Raw genomic sequence first — 22,258 nt, 5'->3', positions numbered from 1 at the left:
TATCCTAAAAAAATCGTGAAAACGTACAAAAAATATTCAAACTTAATTAATGAATGCATTATCTTTAGTATTATTAATAATGTTGATTTTAAATACTTTAAATTACTACAAAAATTCAAGTAAATATGTTTTTTTTTATAAAAATAAAATTTAAATAAAATGATATTTTTGTTAGAAATCATTTTTAAATTTGAATATACCGAAAAAAAAATACAATTTGTTATTTTTTTGTATATATATATATTGTACAGATATGAGTGTATGTATTCCTATTTGTTCTTTTTTGGGACGAGTCGATACTCTCTCTGTATTTGACGCTTGGGATTGAGCGCTCAGAATGCGGTGGTTTGGATTCCTTTCAAGATGATGACACGATATGGAAAGGCGATATCGAAAAACGTTTCCACTTTAGCGAGTGTATCGTTGGGATATCAACACTTTACTTTCGAGGAACGTCGTTTTTCGGTGGTTCTATGTGAATTTAAAATCATGAGGGGTTGAAATACGCGACGGAAGAGAAACACAATATATATCTATATATATAGGGGAGGTTAAACAACAGTGTGGCAGATCGAGACTTTTACGTGTACGACAAATTTAACATTGTATACCAACAAACTGTTACATATATTCCGTTAAATTAATTTATTTCAGAAATGTAACAATTCATTCGAATGTTTGTTATGAATTGGAATAATGTAATAATAAAAATTATATTTTCAATAGAAAGGATAACTTATATTTATTATACGTTTGGATTGGACTGGATTGGACAAAAAAATATAAACGATAAATTATTGTTAATAAAAATATGTATTTTTAGTTTAATTTTATCATAATTATATGTGTTAAGAAATATACTTCTTTTACATTAAAAACGATTTAGAAACTTAATTATTATTAATAATAATAAAAAAAATAATAGATTGACAAATTATTTCATTTATAAATGATTACTTTCTATATATTATAAAATCGACTAATAATTAATAAACATTAAATTAAGAAAATTTGTATTCATATTTGTTGAAAAATAATAAACTTCATATTTTTTATTGTTATTTCTCAATTATTTTCTTCGCAAATTATTTGACTAATTTTATAGTTGTTGCATTACATTTTTTTTTAAATATTTAATATAAAATTTGTATTAGTTATGGGTCAAAATGTTAAACTTACGTCAATAATGGTGAATGTTTTAATTTAACTGTCTGCATATTTATTGGAATGTAAAGGAAGAAAGGATTTGTTGCGTGCGCGTGAGGGAAGGATAATGGCGGAGAGAGAGGGAGATAGGTTTAATTGGATTTGCAATTGAATGGGTCTGTTATTTAAATTGTAGATTAGTAATGAATGAAGGATTATAATGTTGGTAATATTGAGTTATTGTTGTAGGTGGAATTAATAAATATAACAGCAAAAAAACACGTACAAACAGATATATAGAGTGAGCGTGAGAGAGGTAGAATGAGAGAGAGAGAAAGATAGAAAAACAAGGTGGGATTTGTGCAGGCGGGCGTGCAGAAGAAGAGTTGCATGGTTTTATGATGAAGTGATACATACTCAAGTCTATATTAGATATAAGTTATTTAGTAAAATATTGAAGTGGTGGTCGTGGAGGGTAGTTCCGAGGAGAGGAGAAGAGGAAGCGAGAAACTGCAGTGGCCGCTACCCAGGGGGAGGGGTGTAGAGAAGAGGAGGGTGGACACGGAGTCAAACCTTATTTCCACCGCTAAAATGTTTGGGGGTAGTAAAATATCTCCTTACAGATTGACTTCATGTACACTGCGATAATACGGGCTCCGGCGCAGCCCCCTCGCCGCTAGGCGTGTTATATAACCGATGGCGGGCGTATCCGCGCAATACTATACCTACCAATCACAGCGGCAAACATCCTACCCCGAACCTCCTTTGAACCAATGAAAAAAGCATTAATCTCTTTTAAAAATAGAGCAACGTGTAGCTACGCAACCAAAAAGGACACGCATACCTTCCACCACTCAATGTCCTTGGCCATAAGGACCGGAATAATAAGTTTGAACATATTAAACATGCACTTGAGTTTATAGAGAGAGCCAAGTCACAGCTTCACCAAAATGAACGAACCCCCCACTACAGTGTAATACGCCCCGCATCGTCAACACTTAACCATCCTCTACAAACTTCTTTATTCCATCAACATCCAGCGAGCCTAGGCGAACCGAGGACCTTCGCGCCTGCACTTGCCTATACAATTCTGGCTTTGCGTGCAGCTCAAGAGGCGAGCAAGAGTGTTTACATTCGCTATCCAGACGGCGGTCAACTAACATCCATCCGCTGCATCAGGAGCATAACCATTGAAGGATCAGTATAAGAATTGAAAGCTGAACTGATCGAAGAATAGTAATAAATACTTAGAAGAAGGAAGCTGCAGGACTCGAACAAAAACAAAAACTGTGTGATCCAGTGTGATGTGTAGTGCGAAGCCACGTGTTCGTTAAAAGTGTGTTAACTTTGCAAGAACGACGCGGACGCGAACGTTCGCGTCTTCCAAGTTACCACGACGGCGTCGCCAGCAGCCATGACCCAACACAGCGACGCTTCCAGCGACCGCTCCGAGGTGTCTGTGACACCACCGCCGCCGGTCTCCAAGATGCTGGAGTTCGCCAGCCAGCAGAACCTTAGTTTCCTCAACCTGGAGCACAGAAACATGCTAGCAGCACCTTTGGCCGCCCTCCACTCCATGACTGAGATGAAGACGCAACCGCATCTGACGGCCGACCACCTGCACAGCCAGGAAAAAAGTGACGCGGATGTCCTGTTGGAGCGTACAAGTTTGCACGTAGAACGCTCCAGCTTGATATCAAGGAGTCCTCTCGGTGCCACCTCGAACAGTAACAGCTCGCAGGGCGCGAATCCTCACGGCATCGACCACATCCTGTCGAGGCCGTCGCAGGTGACGACAGGGCCGCTGCACTTCCCGCATAGCATCAGCTTCTCTCAGAACTCGCTGGGGATGGCCTCCAACAACGCGCAGGGACCGTCGAACTCCGGCTTGAGGGGCTTCAATATTGCCGCCGCCGCTTTCTTCCATCACCACGCCGCCAATTCGGTGAACAAGCCGCCCGTAGAGTTGGGTCGGTCCGCCGGCGGACTCTACTGGCCCGGCTTCCAAGGTCTCGTCGCCAATCCCATCGCCTGGAGGGACAGATTATCCGCAAGTAAGTACAACACAAACGCAAACAATTCCATTTACTTACGGTTAACCCGCGACAAACAAAGATGCCGCCCCAATTTGTTTGATCAAACAATCTCTTACCAGTCTAACCAATTCGAATTTCACACGTGGTTTCATCAAAATTAATAACTTCCAACCCCAAACCCATACAACATTCAAAACTATACCTGTACATAATTCCTTAATTATAAATCATAAATCATCTTATTCTAATACCAAATATTACAAAAAAGAAAAATGAAGAGACTGAAATATAAATTGAAAACCAATAAATTTTATATTATTTTCACATACTTGAATCAAAATGAAAAAATTAAGGTGAAAGCCAAACATTAAAATGTCTGATTTAACTAATAGGAAATCTTATTGTAGACGGAATTAATTCAATGAATGAATACTTAAAACTATAATTTATTTGAACAGTGCGGTTTTAAGATATTTTCATAATATAAAATAGTAATTTATTATTTATAATTATAATTCGCACTATTATTAAGAAACATATAGATAATAAAATAATATTAAGTCTTTATATTTTAAACTTCAGAAGAAACCAAAATAAAATAACATACATTTAAGTTTAATATTATTACAATTAAATCAAATAATTCAGATATTTTTTTACTATAAAAAATTATCTTATTAGATTTTAGGAATAATTATTTATATTTATTACTAAAAATTAATATTTAAAATTAATGTGTTATGAATGGAATGAATTTCTACGAAAATTGCATTTTATGAATGAAAAATGTCTAATATTATAATTCATTAACTTAAGAATTTATTTTGCTTTTCAGTGAAAATTATGTAGAAATTATAAGTAAATAAGTGAATTTACTTATGCTGAGTTCTAAGATTAAAATAGCCTTAAAAATATACATTTATAACTGTGAAGAAGATAGATTGAAAATGGAAATTTAGAAGAATGTTAGTTACTTAAATGATTTGATTTATTTAGTAATAAGTAAAGATGGTTTAAAGATCAAAAAATTAATATTTGTTCATGTGATTGAATGAAGAAATAATAGAGGAATTGTATGTGGTTAAGTCAAAACTATGAGTAAATCAAAGCGAGAGAAAAAGAAAAAAAATGAGAGAAGGAATGGCAGAGGTAATGCATGCCAATTGACTTGAGGTTAACCCCGAGCAAACAAAGATGCTGCCCCAATTTGTTTGGCCAAACAACCTCTTACGTGGGAGATTGCATTGGATCTCGCACGTGGCCGGGATTCCCCAATTACTTCCACAAACAAATCGAAACAATGCGGAAAACACAAGGGATGAAAATCCTTGCCGCAGAGCATCATCCACAGAGTATCATGCGGAGCGAGATCAGTGGAAGAAAAATGTAAGAAAGGCGAGAGAAGAGAAAGAAAAAAAAAAAGAAAAAAGAGGAGAAAAGGAAGGAAAATGAAAGGAAAAAGGTAACATAAAGCATTTTAGTGGGGTGGGCCAACCGGTACAAATGAAAAGCCGTTTCAACCTTTATCTCGCACATAATAGAGCATCCTGCCTTTATGCCCTTTTTTAACAGGAAGCTTCAACCACCCCAATTCATAAATCTACGTATTTAATCAAACGCAAAAGGAGCCAATAATGATGCCCCGATATATATGTATATATATAATCCTGCAATCTCCACCGATGCGAGGACATTTCAACCCGGTTTTGAATTATTCCGAATGTCCACGGCCGACGTATACTTGCGTATTGTAATATATGATGTAATAATGCCGTCGCCATATGCGCCTCTCGGCGCGATAACAATATTATTATTGATATCTACAAATCAGCTCAGCTCATGTGTCTAATTGCATTTAATGAAGAAACACATATGCCACATTTTCCAACATCCAAATAACATATCCATACAAATATAATTACAACGCGATAACGGCAATTTTAATTATCCACACGTACATACCTCAACCTCAATATCGTACCACCCCAACTATTACTATCATCACCTTTTATTTGCTCTATCCTCAACCGAAAACCCTTCGAGCGGAAAAAAACACATACGTGTAATCAATCAAAAATTTTCCGTTCTGCAACTTATTGCACACATCATTTGTTACCAAATAAATTAATATTATGTAATAAACAACCAATAGATAGTGGAGACAAAAATGAGCAATAATAAATGTTATTAATTAATGCAACTGCTATCAGTTTGCGTAATCCACTTCAATACATATGTTAATTAATTATATTAATAAGTTCATTAACATTTAATTAATTAACACTTTAAAAATTGAATTTTACAATTTGTATATAACAAAAATTTCTATTAAATTTATTGAAAAATTGATATCCATTGATTTTAATAAAATTAAATATGAATGAATCAATAAAGTGAATTCGGATCGAATTGCATAAACTAAAATTAATAGAAAAATATTTGTTATAGTGTTATAGAAATCAATTTGATTACAAATACATTTATTGGTCAATAAATAATAGTAATAGATTTCATTTGTGTTATTTTTTAAACGACATATTAGTCATATTGATATGAAATTCTGATTAATGCATTGAAATAGTGACTAAATGTATTAAAGTATATTATTATACAATTACTCACATATTTCTAAGATTGCATGATTCAGTGAAAATAAACAATAAATTATTAAACAATAAATTTGCATACGATTGTTTATGAATAATATCACCTTTTTTTTGTATACATAAAAAATCAAAATATTATATGAAATGTTGATTTAAATTCTGTAAAGGGTTGAAAATTGAAGGAGGGTTAATTGCTAAATAAAAATAAAAAAAAGTGTAATACAATAGTCCTGTGGGTGAAAGCTGCCATTAAATTAATTTAAAGTGTCCCAGAGGTGGAACACCACAAAATATATATATATAGAATATACCAAGTTTCTTCTATTCGCTTTGCGAAACAAGTATAAATATTATTTAGGTTGGAGAATTTCTTATTTAAAATAAAAGGGAGAGTAATTGAGTTGAAACTTTCATCCCTTCAAGTTTATTTACCTTCCCGCGGGGAAGGATAGCGGTGATTTATAACATTGGCGGTCTTAAAACAAGAAACAGTACGAATCGCAGACAAAAATAATAGAGGGAACAATCTCTTTGATGTGTGTTTTTTGTTTGTTTCGTTTTTGATGGAGGAATCTAAGGTAAACATGTAGTTTGGAAATCCCCTGTTTCCGGATGGAAAATCTTATGTGTGCACGCCTCTGGCTAATAGGAGCGGACCGGGCTCAAATTGGGTATACGTATAATGGCCGTTGACGTATGTGTTATTTGTTTGGCGCCATCTGGCAGCAGCGTTATTAACTTGGCAAATCAAACAAACCCCGACATTAATTACCAGGATCAGGGATATGATCAGGATTGGCTACGGTTGCTTTCGACGCCCGCCCTGATCAAAAAATGTCGACATGGACAACAACAGCAACAGCAGTAGCAGCAAACAACAACATCACCCAATTATCCTCTTTTATTAGCCCATCGCACGAAGAACCGTAAAAACGAAATTAAGACTACCACCCTCAAACCTAATTGATCAATAACTTATTTATACAGCCTATAAAAAGGGCAGCAGTTTCATTACAAACAAGTCTCTTTTCTTTGCTGCACATGATGAACATTATTTTATGAAGGCATTTCTGCACAAAACATGAAGATCGTGTTTAATTCAAACACGATCAAAATTATGTTTTATGGGATCGACGGGGGAGGGAATTATTACGGCCATTTGTACATCTTCTAGTCGCACCCCTCGATCCACTCAATTTGCACACCTATTTAATTGGACTCGTAAAAGACGCCATCAAAACCAGTAGCAATGATCTATTCATTCAACCGGATTAATTACTCCTCACCGATCTTTGTAAACGAACACAAACATAACTAAATAAAATAAAGCATTTTTTTAATTACTTTTAAATTAATAAATAATTTTCTCATTTCTATTTGGATTAAAATATAAGGTCGTATTTCGTATTACTGATGTTTATAAATCTACAAAATTAAAAAAAAAACAAATTTTATATACACTTATCCGCTGATTCACACGGTAAATAAGTTCTTGAAAAAAACATGTAAATCGATTATTTTTAACACTTTTTATTATATAAATTAAATAAAACGTGTAAATAAAGTACCGTGTAAAACAAGGGATTGGTTATTTTCAATATTTATTTGTTTTTTAAAACATGCAAAACGAAACCGTGTAAATCGGTATTTGTAATTTAAATAATAATTGAAGAAATTTTGTATTATATACCAAATATTATTATTATAAAATAAGTAAAAAGGTTTGTTGAAGTTAATATAAGCAAAAATTGGTAATAAAATCACGTGGAATTGTGTAGGAGGCAAAATTGCGGAGAGTGAAAAGGATCATGGTGGAATGTACGAATCCGGAATACTAATGTTCAGTTTAAGGATGTTGCCTCTCGATTTTTGCCGTTATCCAAACGACGCTTTATTGAGATTAATTCCAATAAGAATTGGATCATTAGTGAGAGAGAGAAAGCTTTTATTATATAAAAGCGTATCCAGTTGTTGTTGGGTTCGCTTCGATTTTTAGTCGTCTTCTGGGAGAACGAGGAGGATATTAATCCATACATAATAATGCTTTCGGAGCGGGGGCCTGCGAGATGATGAATAGTTATTAGGAATAACGTTTGAAGCTCTCTCGTCGGTTACATAAGTTTGGGATTGCTGTCGGCTGGGATGAGGAGAGGGATGGGAAGGTTCGTTCTGTGTAAAGGGTGTTTGTGCGATGAGAGAGAGAGAGAGGGATGGAAACGGGAGAACGGGAGGCGGCTGCTGCGAGGCGGGGGCCGTAAAAGCAGTTGCCTGACAGCACATTTAATGTTGCTGCGATGAACAAGTAATTCACTACAGTAGTCTTCAATTAGTAAAGTTGGATGCCGTTATGGCGTTGCCACAGTTACGACGGAATACATTCGGGGGCGGCTGTGGCTACGACGACGTCCTTTTATTTAAGTAAATAAAATTGTTGTTTGGGTGGCGGCATCTTAACTTCTAAACAGTTATTGTCTCGGCAATTTCAGTAATTGCTGCATTTTCTTTTTGTTTGATTATATAATGTATTAAATTGATTGATCAATTTGTTTAAACTAAAATAGAAAAAAGAACACTAAGATTTGATGCGGGTGGAGACGCCGGGTCGCTTCTTTTATATATTTATTTTTTTATCCCGGTGGAGGAAAGTATGTGCAAGGAAAGGGATGTGAATGGAGTTGTTATCATCAATTTATCTTGCGTATCAGTTATATGGGAACGGCGGGGGGTGGGCGTCGTGTCTTGTCGTGTAGCGTCGTGTAAAACAAGCAGCTACAACGTAGCTGATATTTCTGCGGTCGTTTCGCAGGAGATGGTGGCGGCGGCGGCAGCGGCCGTATCCTAGCAACAAGCCGAGGGTGATGGGGCGGGGGGCGGTCGTAGGGGTTTCTCCGAGGAGAGGGCGCCACGTGAGCGCAGCCGCCCCCCGATCGAGCAAGCTGTTTAAAACAAGACACCCTGTTAGAATAATTATATCTCGAGATAACGGGGGATCATGAGATTATCCACTTCGACCGCCCCCCCCTGTACCGCGCCTTCGCTCCGAAATATCTCCCCGGAAACGCAAACAACCCTCAAACAAGAGAGACAAGGAAATGAAAAGAGGGAATCCAATCAATTTCACATCCGCTCAATCACGTCGCCGCCGATCCGTGCAATAATAATAATAATTTTTGAGCTCGATGAAGATAACGCTTCTCGCTCATCTGGGGGATGTTTTTGTGCCTTATCTTAATGGCGGACACCCACTTTTGGAGCCCATCAACAATTTTGGATGCGCGGATCTGCATACTCTTTACGCGCTTGAATGTTATGTATGGATGTGTGCCTTTTCGGCTCCGCATATTGATTGCAAACATCCGTACAACGCATACGCAATAAAATCATCAGTTTTTTATTGGACGGATTATTGAAAATCCTTTGCTGACACCGAATGTTTTATCATCCGAACGGCCGCCGCCCCCCGTTCGTGTATCTTTTTTTTTCCCATCCTCGGCGCTTTTCAATTTTTTTTATATATTATTATTATTCCACCCCATTTCTAGCAAAAAGAGACAAGAACCGTAGAATATAAAATCCACATGGACAGCTACATTTCAACTTGTTTTATACGCTTAAAAGTAATTCAACACAGTTAGTTTTTTTTAACATTGACAATCACAAGTCTTATATAATATTTTCATACTTCATCTAAACGTAATCTAATAGAATTTACATATACAAAACTTATACTTCACCAAATTTCCACGTAAAAAATAATTATTTCGCATAAAAGTAAAAATATAAAAATTATTATAGTAAATACAGTATACAATATACTATTAATAATATACTATTACTTATATAATAAATAACGTTTTTCTACTTTATAATCTAAATATATTTATTAGAATGAGTATAACAATTATATACAATTATGTAATATTTTGATAAAATCACATACACAGGAACAAATCTATCGATTAAGTTCGATTCTGAGTATTTCCGTAAACGCAGACAATGATTGTGTATTTTCTCGAGAATAAATTAATTTTATGTTACGTAATTTATTTCGTATTGTCCAAAATACAGAGTAGCATTCATTTACTTTCGATTCATTACTAAAACGTAGTTCGTTTTAAGAAAAAAAATACTGCTTTCCAAAGTTAGAAAAACATATTTATTAAATGAAGTAAAAGTTTCTAAAATTGTTATAATCGTAATAAACACTTATAATCAATAAATTGGTGAGACATTATTTACTTATAAAAAATATTTATGGGTTTTTACATAATACAAACTTAAGAAAATAATACAATAAGAAATAATAAAACTAAATTGAATAAACAAAAATAACAACGTTTATTGTAATAATTATATAACAACACAAATGAAAAATTATTATATAAATATTTGAAAATATTATTTTTTGTTATATTGGAACGAATGGTATTTGGAAGGTTGTTGAAATTGGAGCCGGAAATAGTAACGTCTTGCATAGTTTCGTTATGCGTTTTCTATATTTTTTTTTATGCGTGGATAGCGGAACGGTGATGATAAATGTGAAAGGATGAGGGAAGTATAAGGTGATGTGTCCTATAGCAGCCGATACATTTATATCGTAAAAGATTCAGACCAGATGTCTATATAATAATCTATATATGCTGACAACGCAGGGTATTGCCGGCGATGGGCCGCAAGGGACGTATAAGCTCCCTGAACAAATTCAATAACACCTCGATAGCTTCAGCTTGCAGAAATTCAGTCGATTGGTAAACCCCCTGCCACCGGAATCCCCCCATCCACCACCGATGCCCAGACTCTATACTATCCTCTATATCTCCTCATCCTACACCTCCAACTCCGCCAACCTCGAAACGCTAACGCCTGTTCAATACCCCCAAGCATTATTTAAACTATTCCTTTTTCGCAGGAATGAACCAACGTTCCGGACTACCCAATCTCGATTACTGCAGTAAGTTATCACCTAATTTTCTAATCGCTCCCCAAGTGGCGGCATCTTTTATTTGTTCGGCTCTGAACTCATCTATTTCATCTATTTGATGAAAGCTACCAATCTAAACCCTATCTTTATGCTCGTTCTTTTCCAGTGAATCAAGGAGGCCTCAGCGTCGCATCCGACAAAGACGCTAAGAAGAAACACACAAGGCCGACATTCTCTGGACAACAGATCTTCGCTCTGGAGAAAACATTCGAACAGACCAAATACCTGGCGGGTCCTGAGCGAGCCAAGCTTGCCTACGCTTTGGGGATGACCGAATCGCAAGTCAAGGTTAGTTGAACACCACACCTACATCTACCTCAGCTTCCCTTTGTGTAAGGGATGAGAAGCTTTTAGGGTAGCAAATACGACACTGCTGCCTCTGATGCCGCCCTTCACGCTCACTTAGTGATTTCATTAATTCTAAACATATCGTTCCACACGCGTCGCCACCGAATTACTCACAGGGGATTTAACGCCGCTCTATTTTAACCCCAGTATGTGCTTTAAGTTAATCGGATTAATTTCGAAACGAACCGATATATTGCGGTACACACAGACTAATCGCGCTTAACGCTTCGTGGATTTCACTTATTCCAATTTTATAATTACTCATTTACATAATAATCCTTCCAAATCAAGTGGAAAAATACCCGAAGAAAAGTTACAAACGCGCAGTGATTATGCATTTTTTTCTTTTCTTTTCTCATTTTTTTTTATTCGCTTCTCCGAAGCCAACTTAATTAAGTCCATCTTTAATCTCATCCACGGATCTCATTATATTTACGTTACTTCTTCTATCATTCTTTAACATTACGTCATCATTTATAATTGCTTACCAAATTTTCAATTGTAACAAAATTATATAAATAAAACCATTTTCTTCTAAGATATAATAATAAATTCAAATGACATTTCGTGATACAGATAATAATAAAAAAATAAACATTTGTTTTAAATTAATTCTATTTTTATTATTTATTAATAACTGATTAGAATTGAATGAATGAATTTCATATCGATTATAGTTTAAAAAAAAACTGTGTGTCTATATATTTTTTTTATGAATATGATATATTTGATGTCATGTTGGTCTTGTGACGTTTATAAGATTCGAATCAAGTTAATGGAAAAATATAAACGGCGTTTTCCCGGGGCGAGATTCCGATAAAAACATTATAAATTGTGGTTTATTGGTTGACGGGGCGAGTGTATAGTTTTAAGGGAGGCCGAAGTGTTTCTTGTTATGGCCAAGGGGTGGGTGTACTTCTTGCATGATGTATGGTTTCGAGGAGGGTGTGCGGCTGTGCGCGTATAATCTCCTGACAAATTGAATTAGGGGCGGCAGCGGCGAAGGGTGGGCGGCGGAGCCGCAGGGGCGCCACTTGTTTATAACAAACATGCACCTAAACATTCGTCACCCACAACCGTCGATTTCATCAAATACTTTAAGCCCCCAGCCCCACGCTGAAAAATGGGGCGAACAACAGCAGCAGCAGCAGAAAAAAATTGTATACGGACAAAAAAAAAAGTGGAGAGACAGACACACATGTGCCATCTCGAAATTAATTAAGCGAAGGGTGAAACGAAAAAGTAAATACGAAAGCGGAGACAACGCTTAGGGATGGAAGAAAAGGGGTGGTAGGTCGACAGTTTTAATTAAACGTGTAAGAAAGATAAAATTAATTTTTAATTTCTAATATAGAAGCAGATGAGATCTTAAAAAGTACAACGACTCTTTCTTTCTTTATATTTTTTTTTGCACGCTCCTTTTCGCTTTACTCGTCTTCGTTGGTTTTTTTTTGGGAGGGGGGAGGCATAACAGTTTGTCCAGATTATTTTTTACTCCTGGTCCGTTGGGTCCCTTTTAGTTAATGAAGTAAATTGCGGCCGAGGTTTAAGTGGCGAAGGGGTGTTGCTCCCTCTTTACACGAATCAAAACTTGCTTCCTTTGCGCGCAGCGTGGGGTTGCTGCCGCCGCTGCTGCTGCTGCAAGGATTTAATTTACAAAAATGCGGAATGTTTTATGATAATAAAACGGCGCTCAGATTAAATAAAAATGCTAAATAAAAAGCTCTCTTGAAAATTAATAAGTTAGCGGGGCGAAAGAGAGAGAGAGAGAGACAGAAAGACAGGGTGGGTGAGAGTTGGGGGTTTGGTGGTGTTTTGCGAATCTCGCAGGGAGAGTTTTTTAAATTTCGCAAAGATAAAATCTGCATTTCATTTCTGCTCATCCTCTGGCTAAATAGGTTCCAGTTCCTTCAGTTTTACTTCCTTTCCACAACACCTCCCCTCATCGGAGATATTTTGCTTTATTTATACTTTTTCTGGGAAAATTCGGGGGAGTGGGTGGATTTTTCCGGGCTGGGAAAGCCGCGCTTCGAAATGTAATGTGTTTCATGTGGATGTCCGCATGTGGGGGGCGGCGCGCGCGTTTGTGTGTGTGTGTCCCTGCATGTACACGTGTGTTTATGTGTGTGTGTGCGCGTCGTACATGTAGCCAATGCTGTCTATCGGCCAACCAATCCATCATATTGGAACGTATATAGAATTTTATTTTGCGGTGTATCGATGCATTGGTCGGCTCTTCCCGAAATGACGGTTTGATTTATCGCTGACGTCCCTAATCTACGTGATGTTTTTATTATTTGCGAGCGCGAAATGTCCTGTTTTATAATTTCAGATAAAATCGGTATGAGTTACACGCGCAAGCCGCCCTAATCCCCATTCCCTATACCGTTACTACTATCCCTATCGCGCGCGAACCCGAAACCGCCCCCATCGCCTGTGCCGCCGCCCCCCCTGTCCCGTCCCTCGCACACCGTCTCGCCCACCCCCGTTTCACCCTCTACCCCTACACACACACACACATCGGTGCACCAGGCTACGGTATGGAAATGTTGGGTCATTAGTATGTCGTTAACCGTAAACGTAAGGCGACCGAATCGATTAACGCTAAGTGACTGCGTAATTAGCTGTACATGGTGCAATGCATTGTGGTCCCGGATGTTCGCCCTCGCTTGCTTGCAAATTAGGGGCTATTTGTAATTTGTTTTATATATATACACACACACATATCCACACATATATCTCTTTCTATAGAAATACCCACACATACACATGCAAACACACAGAATTTCGCATCTCCAAAAAGGCCGGACCACCCTTACACACATACACAGCACGTTTCCTGTTATTCTAAAACTCTCTAATCGTCGCAGCCCGTTTTCCACGACCGCACTCCAAAATAATTGCCATGCCCCAATTATTTTCGCACCGAACAAAAAAAACATATATATATATAAAATAAAGAGGAAATATCTGCACAAAACTCAGCGAAATTAAATCGAGAATAAAATGAAAAATTTATTTTTTAATATTCTTAATTTCTATAATCTTTTTTCTATTGAAAACGATTCAATTTTATTTATTTTATATTTAGTTAAAATTTACATTAATAACTTAAATAAATTTGCACAATACTTGTACTTTAACAAATCAAATGACAGTTTACAATAGTTATATAACAACAGGGATTTTGAATATGGTATAAATATGAAATGAGACACTTTTTGAGGGCCCCAAATTTTGCGGGGCCGCAGGCATTCGATCGATTGGGTTTAGCGAAGCATTTGTATAACAATAATGTATGATGTAAATATATTTAATTAAAATTATAAAAAAACATGTTTGTAATTGAGGTGTTTCTCGTTATAACTTCTTAGAAATGCTTATATTTCTTCTGTATTTACAAACAGTTTATCATAATGAAATACAATACAATAATTATATATATATATTATTATTTATTACTAATTAGATTATTTGTCATTAATATTCGACGTTTTTTGAACATGATAACTACATTTTTATTAAATTTTATTTATACATTTTTATTGAAGAAGTGGACTATTGACTTAAGTATTTTTGACAAATTGAATTAGAAATCTATATAGTTTCTTAAGAAGTATGTATTAATTTCCAACATAAATAATACTGTCACTTTTTTGTTATTAATAAATATATAAATAAAGTTCTTTTGGATATTTCGAATGCTAATAAATATATTTAATATTTGTAATTAAAATGAGGGATGGAAAAACAAATAAATTCCGGCACAATGAATGTGTATTGCCGTAAAAGTAACCCGTAAGGTAATAAAGCAACGGCCACGCTGTAAATTATCTAACGATTCAATGGAGACGAGCCATAAATAGAACGAGTCATAAACGGGTGCCTATTAAAAAGGCAAGGAAATTTTGGGTTGATTCGTAACGACTGCATCTTTATGTGCATTTTTCTTCTTTTTCATTTCATTGAATCGGTGTTCGGTGTCGAAAGAACTCATAACTTATCGTTGATTAAGATGTTCTAAACGTGTTTATTTCTCAATAACTTTTGGTTATGGACAGATACAGTATTTACAAGAACAAGTAATAAAATAAGTTAATTTTTATTAATTTTATATTGATTTATAGTAAATAAATATATGAAGTATGAAGAATAAAATGAAATACTTGAAAATTTTACAAAAAAAATTAGATTTTTTTTATAGAAAGTTAAGCATTGAATTGGTGATCAAAAAATAGAATGCTTATAACAAGGAATGAAGATTAATACAAATACATAATATATTAAAAAAAAATTACAAATTTTTATTTATTTTTTATTAAGGTTAAGCAATGAATTAATTGAATGGGTGACCAACAAAAATTTTATAACAAAGAATCAATACGTAATGTANNNTACGTTAAAAAAATAATGATATTGCTTAGTTACATATAGACCGTGGTATATAACTGTAATTTTAAGTGGTTGATAATTTGTATTATATTATGATTGATGGTGATGTGTTTAAAAAAAAATAGCGTTTCTGAAAACGAACAAAACCCGAAGACTTCTTTGGCGACGTTTTAAGGGACGCGTCGCGCTTCGCCAAAGTATAAATTCGGTAATAAACGACAGGCGGAGATTTTAATAATGGAGATGCAAAAGCGGCTTTATTGATGTAAAACATTGTTTCTCGCGGGGTTGGGGGAGGATGTCGGGAGGCGCGCTGCCTCCGCCGCGTGCTGTCGTTGGGGGGTCGGGGGTGGTCGGAGGCGGCGGAGGCATTAACTTCGCGGCCCCTTAGACCCCATATTCGGTCTGATTTATAGCCTCGCTATAGGCTCTAAATACCGTGTAATTCGCAAATTTAATATTGCCCAACCCCGCGGGAAGAAAACAAACTACCCGCGCCCGATACGCATCACCCTACCACCTCCTCCAGGTTCGCCTTGTTTGCACACAGGGGTTGAAAAATAAAATAAAAAGACTGTCCACAATAGACACAGTTCTAGGGGAGGGAGACTCGGTCTATAGGGTAGACCGGATCATGAAAAATTTGAATGACAATAGTAACTTAGCCCTTTCCTCTTCCATTGTTGCAGGTATGGTTCCAGAACCGGAGGACAAAATGGCGAAAAAAGCACGCCGCCGAAATGGCAACCGCAAAGCGGAAACAGGAAGTCCTCGACAACCAGACGGACGAGAACAGCGACGTCATATCCGACAACGAGGAGGAGCATTTGGCCAAGAGACCCAACCTCCAGTGAAGCCCCAAAAAAAATTCTTCTCGACAAAAATAGAGAGAGTAAAATGTTTTGTATATAAACTGAAACAGTGTAGTGAACGAGTGCAGATACGACACACACACTAAACCACTTACATGTACACAGACACACACAGAGAAACACATGCAGACATAGCCAGAGACATTTCGTTTTTAGTGACCTGTAAAAATGTTACATATTATATGTATACGCGTATAAACGTTATTCATTAAATTGCAAGTAGGAAAAGGGACAAAAGCCCTTTTCGCTTTGTCGCATCATTCCCTGAGGCGATGGAAACGCCTGAAAAATTTTGAAAAAAAAAATGAAAAAAATCAAAATAAAGGGAATGATTCAATGTATATACGATGTTGATTTTTGTTATTTGTTCGTTTCAAAACTATTATTATTATTATTTGAAAAATATATTTTTGACTTTCATTTTGTTACGCCGTAGTCTTGTAAAATATTAATATTAAAAAGAGAAACTAATGGTAATATTAAGAATATATATATATTAGTGAATAAGATAAATTTAAAGACAGAAAAAAAAACATTACGAGAAAGCCGAGACAGTAAATTTAAATGAATAAGAAAAAAAATAATGAAGTAAAATAAATAAACAACAGTACGTGCAATCTATTTATTATATGACAATGTCGGGGGTTCCGCGCCACTTGTCCAGGGATGAAATTATTTGTGAAGGCAGACCAGATTCTGGTAAGCATTCCCAACTCCGGGACCCCCCGCAAAAATAAATTTAAAAAAAAAAATAAAAAAACCGAAACCTGTAATGTATTATATGAGGATAAAACAATGTATTTGTAATATTTAAAAATAAATATGTTCAAGTGATCACGACAAGCCATTTACTCGTAGTGCTAAGCCGCCCTTTGCCCGTATCGATTATACCTTTATCGTCCATTTTCGATTCATTATGAGCCCATTTATCATTTATCCTCCATTTTTAATCGCAGTACAGCTGATTCTGAATAGAACATGGATGCAACGTCAACACTATTAGGTAAATATAATGTTTTTATTAAGTTAAAATTGAGTTAATTATATAGTTTCAATTAAAAAAAAATGATATTAAATTTTTTATATTTTGTTTTTTAAAGTTAAACATTGAATTGGTGATCCACAAATAAATTGCTTATAGCAAGATAAATACAATTACATAATATATTAAAAAAAAAAAATTACAATTTGTTAGGTAATTATGTTTTTTTATTAAATTCAAATTAAGTTAAGTTTACACGTATCTCTCGTTTTATACGGAACTTTATTTACAAATTTTCGCTTTTACACGGTTTAAAGAAAATTTATTTAAATAATTAATGTTTAAAATATCCTATCCCTCGTTATACACGGTACTTTTTTTACACGATTTAAAATAAAATATATGTTAAATAGTTACAATTTCGATTTACACGTTTTTCTCAGTATAGGAATTTTTGTCATAGTCAATTATTTGTAAATAATATACTATTACAATTTTATTTATACTAAACATTATATAAAGTGGTCGTTAGATAACTAAACTTATATAGTGGAAGATAATCCGTTCAAATTTGCTTCCCGAATTGTTCGTTAACCGAACTGTAATTTGTCTGAATTGTTCGCTGTCCGAACTGTTTATAAAATTATATAATAAATAAGTGCTTGTAACTGCATATTTTTTTAATTTATAAAGATAAAAAGAACAGTAATTACATAAAAATGGCTGAAGCTAAATGTCGTTAAACTAGTTTTTTCTTTCTCTCTCTAATAATAATAGATTTGTTAGCGATGTTAGCAAGAAAGTATGGAACATGTGCTGCCGTTTAAGGGAAGTATTAATAGAATCATCCCCGACGAATCAGTTTCCATAACCTCCCCTAGCAATAAAACTAATGTAGTGCAATTGCTCACTGAACATTGGATCAGAAAGTGAATTAGATTTTGTCGGGATGTAACCGAGAGAGCAAATAGTTGCATCATTGGCGAAACGCTCCGGCTATTTACTTTTAATGAAAACCAAACAAGATGAGTATATTAAAGTTAGTTTTTTTTTGTAACATTTTTATGTTACAAAAAAAAACTTATTTTTACCAAACTGATTTATTAAAATAATTAATCTATTCTCTTAATTATTTGCTTTAATTATAAGTTAGTCAACGTTTATATTAATATTACGTATAATAAACAAAAAATATATTTATATTGAAGGAGTTTTATACAAAAACAGTAGAATCAATCTGTGTCAAACATTTGAAAATTTAATTCTTTTATATAATACAGTTTTTTCTTTAACATTTTTTTATAAAAATATAGATCAATATTGAAAATCTTCAATTTGATTAAAAGAAAAGTGATATATACAATGTAAAAGTTCCGTGTACAATGACACCATTGTACGTTTGTGTGAATATTTTTACGTTAGTTCGGTTAAAGGACCGTAATGTATAAAAACTTTCAACGAATATATGTTATATATTAGAGATTGAAAACTTAAAGAAAACTTAAATATACAATGTGAAAGTTTTGTGTACATTGACACCATTGATATTTGTACGTTAGTTCGGTTAAAGGACAGTAATGTATTTCAACTTTTAACGAATATATGATAAATTAACGTTTATATTGGAGATTGTAAGAAAAGTGAAATATAAAATGTTAAAGTTCCTTGTTCATTGACACCATTGTACGTTTGTGTGGATATTTGTGCTTTAGTTCGGTCAAAGGACCATACACGTAAAGATGAAAAAGTTGATTGAAAAAAACAATTTAAACAATTATTATTTTTAATAAGTTTCTTTTTGTAAGTTAAATAATATTGATTTTATAACAGCTGTAATTCTGGTGTGACAAAATATTATGAAAACTGGTTTACAGCAGCTTCTTTTCTTGAGCTGCTGACTTTTTTGAACGCACCGAGTGTCGTCGGATGATGGATTATAGCACAAACGGTGCCGGTTAATTATAATTTTAATTGCAGATGAAAAATTGTAAGCGGCTTATTAGTCGGGATAATCGAGGACGTGAATATTGGGCCATCTGGTCAGGACACTAATCCATCTGGATGTAAGCCCCATATTGTGTGGACCATCTGACGTATCGAGGAGGAAAGCTTTGCGTAATCCGGGTGACTTCACTTGAAAGCAAGGTATACGGGAGTCCTGTTTGACTTCGATTTGCAGAAAATAATGTGACGGAAAAAGGATCAGGAGGCGGTTGGGAATGGGGAGGCGGAGAACGAGAGTGCGTGTGTGTATGAGAAAAAGAGAGAGAATGAGCGAGAGAAGAGGGTATGAAAAGAGGGGAAAATGGCCGTGTATTGTGTACACATGTAAATCCGCGTTTTTCGCGCAAGATACGTTCGCGTGATTTATCTTCGGCTGCAAGGACGAAGATGTAGATGGAGGTGCAGGGATGCTCAGGCGCCAGGACGTTGCCTTGGCGACGTCGCCATCGCCACACCACCGGCGTCGGCGTCGATCCCCTCCTCGATCCATTATTTCCCTCTATCCGCGAATAAACTGGGATCCCAAGGATGTTGTTTACATGGTCATCGGCGAATGCTTTCCTCCTTCCTGATGATAACCGCCGTTCAGGATAATTGATCTAGCTGAGGAGGCGTCGGGAATTTTGGTCAGATGGCCGTGGACCCTCCGCCACCCCCAGCAACACAATGATAGCTAAAACCCAACCGTTTAACGTTTCAAAAGAGTCAATTTGTATTCACAGTTTAATATAATTGGCCATTTTGGAGGGTCGACGCGAACCCCTCCCGTCTACTTATAGGGTAGCATCAGCTAATAAGGGCGCACACACTCTACAAATTTAATTACACATGTGATTTATATCGCCATCATATCGTTACGACAAGAAGTCTAGGAAAAAATAATATATATATGTGAACAGCAATGGTTTAGAAATATTTTGGATTCATTTTAATTTGCAACCAATTTACGAGATGGATGGGCATAAAGGTGAGGATGTGCGTGCACTTTTTATATTCGGGGCTTTAATCCCCCGTTTCCCCTGGACGAGTCAATGAAATGGCAAAGTTAAGCCAACGGAGCAGAAAATAAGGGCATAATGCAATAGGTACAGCCGGCCTTCTCTTTCTCTCGCACGCACGTTTTGCCGCTCCACAATCCTAAAGACCTGGTCTGCACCTGGGCATCATCAGATTTTCAAATCCGTCTTTCAATAGACTCGAAACCAGAGTCCATTTTAAAACGTGCGGATCCATTGACAAACGACTTCACCAAATGACCCAGCGGCGGCACAACGAACAATATTCCTAACCCAACAGTCCATCAAATTTGTCTCTCCCAGCCCACTTCATTCATACTACACTTTTGTCAACTATCGACACTAGAAATTTAATTCTTAATATAGTCGATTCCGCTTAATCGAGACACAGGTTAATTGTGACAGCCGCTTATTTGGAACAAATAAGTATATTTGTATATTTTTATTATTTCATTAATTATTTAATTCAGAAATATTCTATAATTTGCTACAAACATTTTTAACTAAGTTTTTCAATTCTTAAGAATTATTATTATTTTGAGTATATAATAAACAAAACAGGTTTTTAGTTCTTTCTATATTCCTATTAGGCATTGTTTAACTAAACAGAAATATCTAATATGAAATGTGATTATTCATTTCATTTATCGTATAAATAAATTTGCAATTTATTCAGGCGTTGAGTAAACTGTGTTATTCCTAGGCGCTAAACGAAACAACGTTAAATGAAGTAACATTAACTTATAGCAAATAAGTAAATTTACAATTTATTCTAGCGTTAAGTAAATCGTGTTATTTCTAAGCGTTAAACGAAATAACGTTAAATGAAGTCGCATTGACTTATAATAAATAAGTATATTTACAACTTATAACTTCGTTAATCAAGAAAGAACTAAACGTGGTTTTATATAGTTGTAAATAATCTTTATATTTATAGAATTTAATAATATTAAAGTTTTTATGCTGAAAATTGTATAAGTAAAATTAAAACTTTTTTGAAATTTATATTTAGATACAAATTTTGTACAAATAATTTTATGATTCAACAGTTTTTGCAATATAAAAAAATAAGTATTTTTCAATTTCCTCAAATTGAAAATTCATTCATTTGTAGAAAATTAAAAATTCTATAATAATAAGAATCATTTTCCATTAAAAATATAAACATTTTCATTCAAAACAATAAAACTAAAACAAAAAAGATTAACTGCTATAGGTTTCTTTATAACCGAAATAGTACAGTAAGTAAAGTCTAATATTTTTTAATTTTTCAGTATTTCTATCATTATTTTAACATGAAAGCTATTGTTTGTCCAATTGGAATCCACTTATTTATTGACCTATCAATAATTTTCTTAATTTCTATATAACTTTATTGAAACTTAAGAACATTTCATAAATATCGCGATGATTATCTTTAAAAAGAAAATCTTGTTTTTTAATTGTTGTTTTACACGGTAAATCGATATAACAATTATTTATTATTTTTTTAAGCAAAAACATGTAAATAAAATACCGTGTAAAACGTTTTTGCAATATAAAAAAAATAAGTATTTTTCAATTTCCTCAAATTAAAAATTCATTCATTTGTAGAAAATTAAAAATTCTATAATAATAAGAATCATTTTCTATTAAAAAATATAAACATTTTCATTCAAAACAATAAAACTAAAACAAAAAAGATTAACTGCTATAGGTTTCTTTATAACCGAAATAGTACAGTAAGTAAAGTCTATTTTTTTTTAATTTTTCAGTATTTCTATCATTATTTTAACATGAAAGCTATTGTATGTCCAATTGGAATCCACTTATTTATTGACCTATCAATAATTTTCTTAATTTCTATATAACTTTATTGAAACTTAAGAACATTTC

General features: G+C 34.5%; 1 protein-coding gene across 2 annotated transcripts; it reads left to right on the top strand.

Annotated features, from left to right (window-relative positions):
- Positions 1–2,191: 2,191 nt before the first annotated feature.
- LOC108566749 (homeobox protein Nkx-6.1) lies at positions 2,192–16,807 on the top strand. Of its 2 annotated transcripts, XM_017926778.1 has the most exons (4): positions 2,192–3,200; positions 10,698–10,739; positions 10,876–11,057; positions 16,199–16,807. In XM_017926778.1, exons 1-4 carry the CDS (start codon positions 2,561–2,563, stop codon positions 16,361–16,363), a joined length of 1,029 nt encoding a protein of 342 aa, XP_017782267.1. In that variant the 5' UTR covers positions 2,192–2,560; the 3' UTR covers positions 16,364–16,807. The 2 variants fall into 2 exon arrangements, with proteins under 2 accessions (XP_017782267.1, XP_017782268.1); XM_017926779.1 differs by lacking the exon at positions 10,698–10,739.
- The last annotated feature ends 5,451 nt before the right edge of the window (positions 16,808–22,258 follow it).

The sequence above is a fragment of the Nicrophorus vespilloides genome, unplaced genomic scaffold (genome assembly GCF_001412225.1).
Source record: "Nicrophorus vespilloides isolate i.1.1-1 unplaced genomic scaffold, Nicve_v1.0, whole genome shotgun sequence".
NCBI classification, from domain to species: domain Eukaryota; kingdom Metazoa; phylum Arthropoda; class Insecta; order Coleoptera; family Silphidae; genus Nicrophorus; species Nicrophorus vespilloides.
Note: the sequence above shows the minus strand (reverse complement) of the source record. Positions and strands in the feature narration are given on the sequence as shown.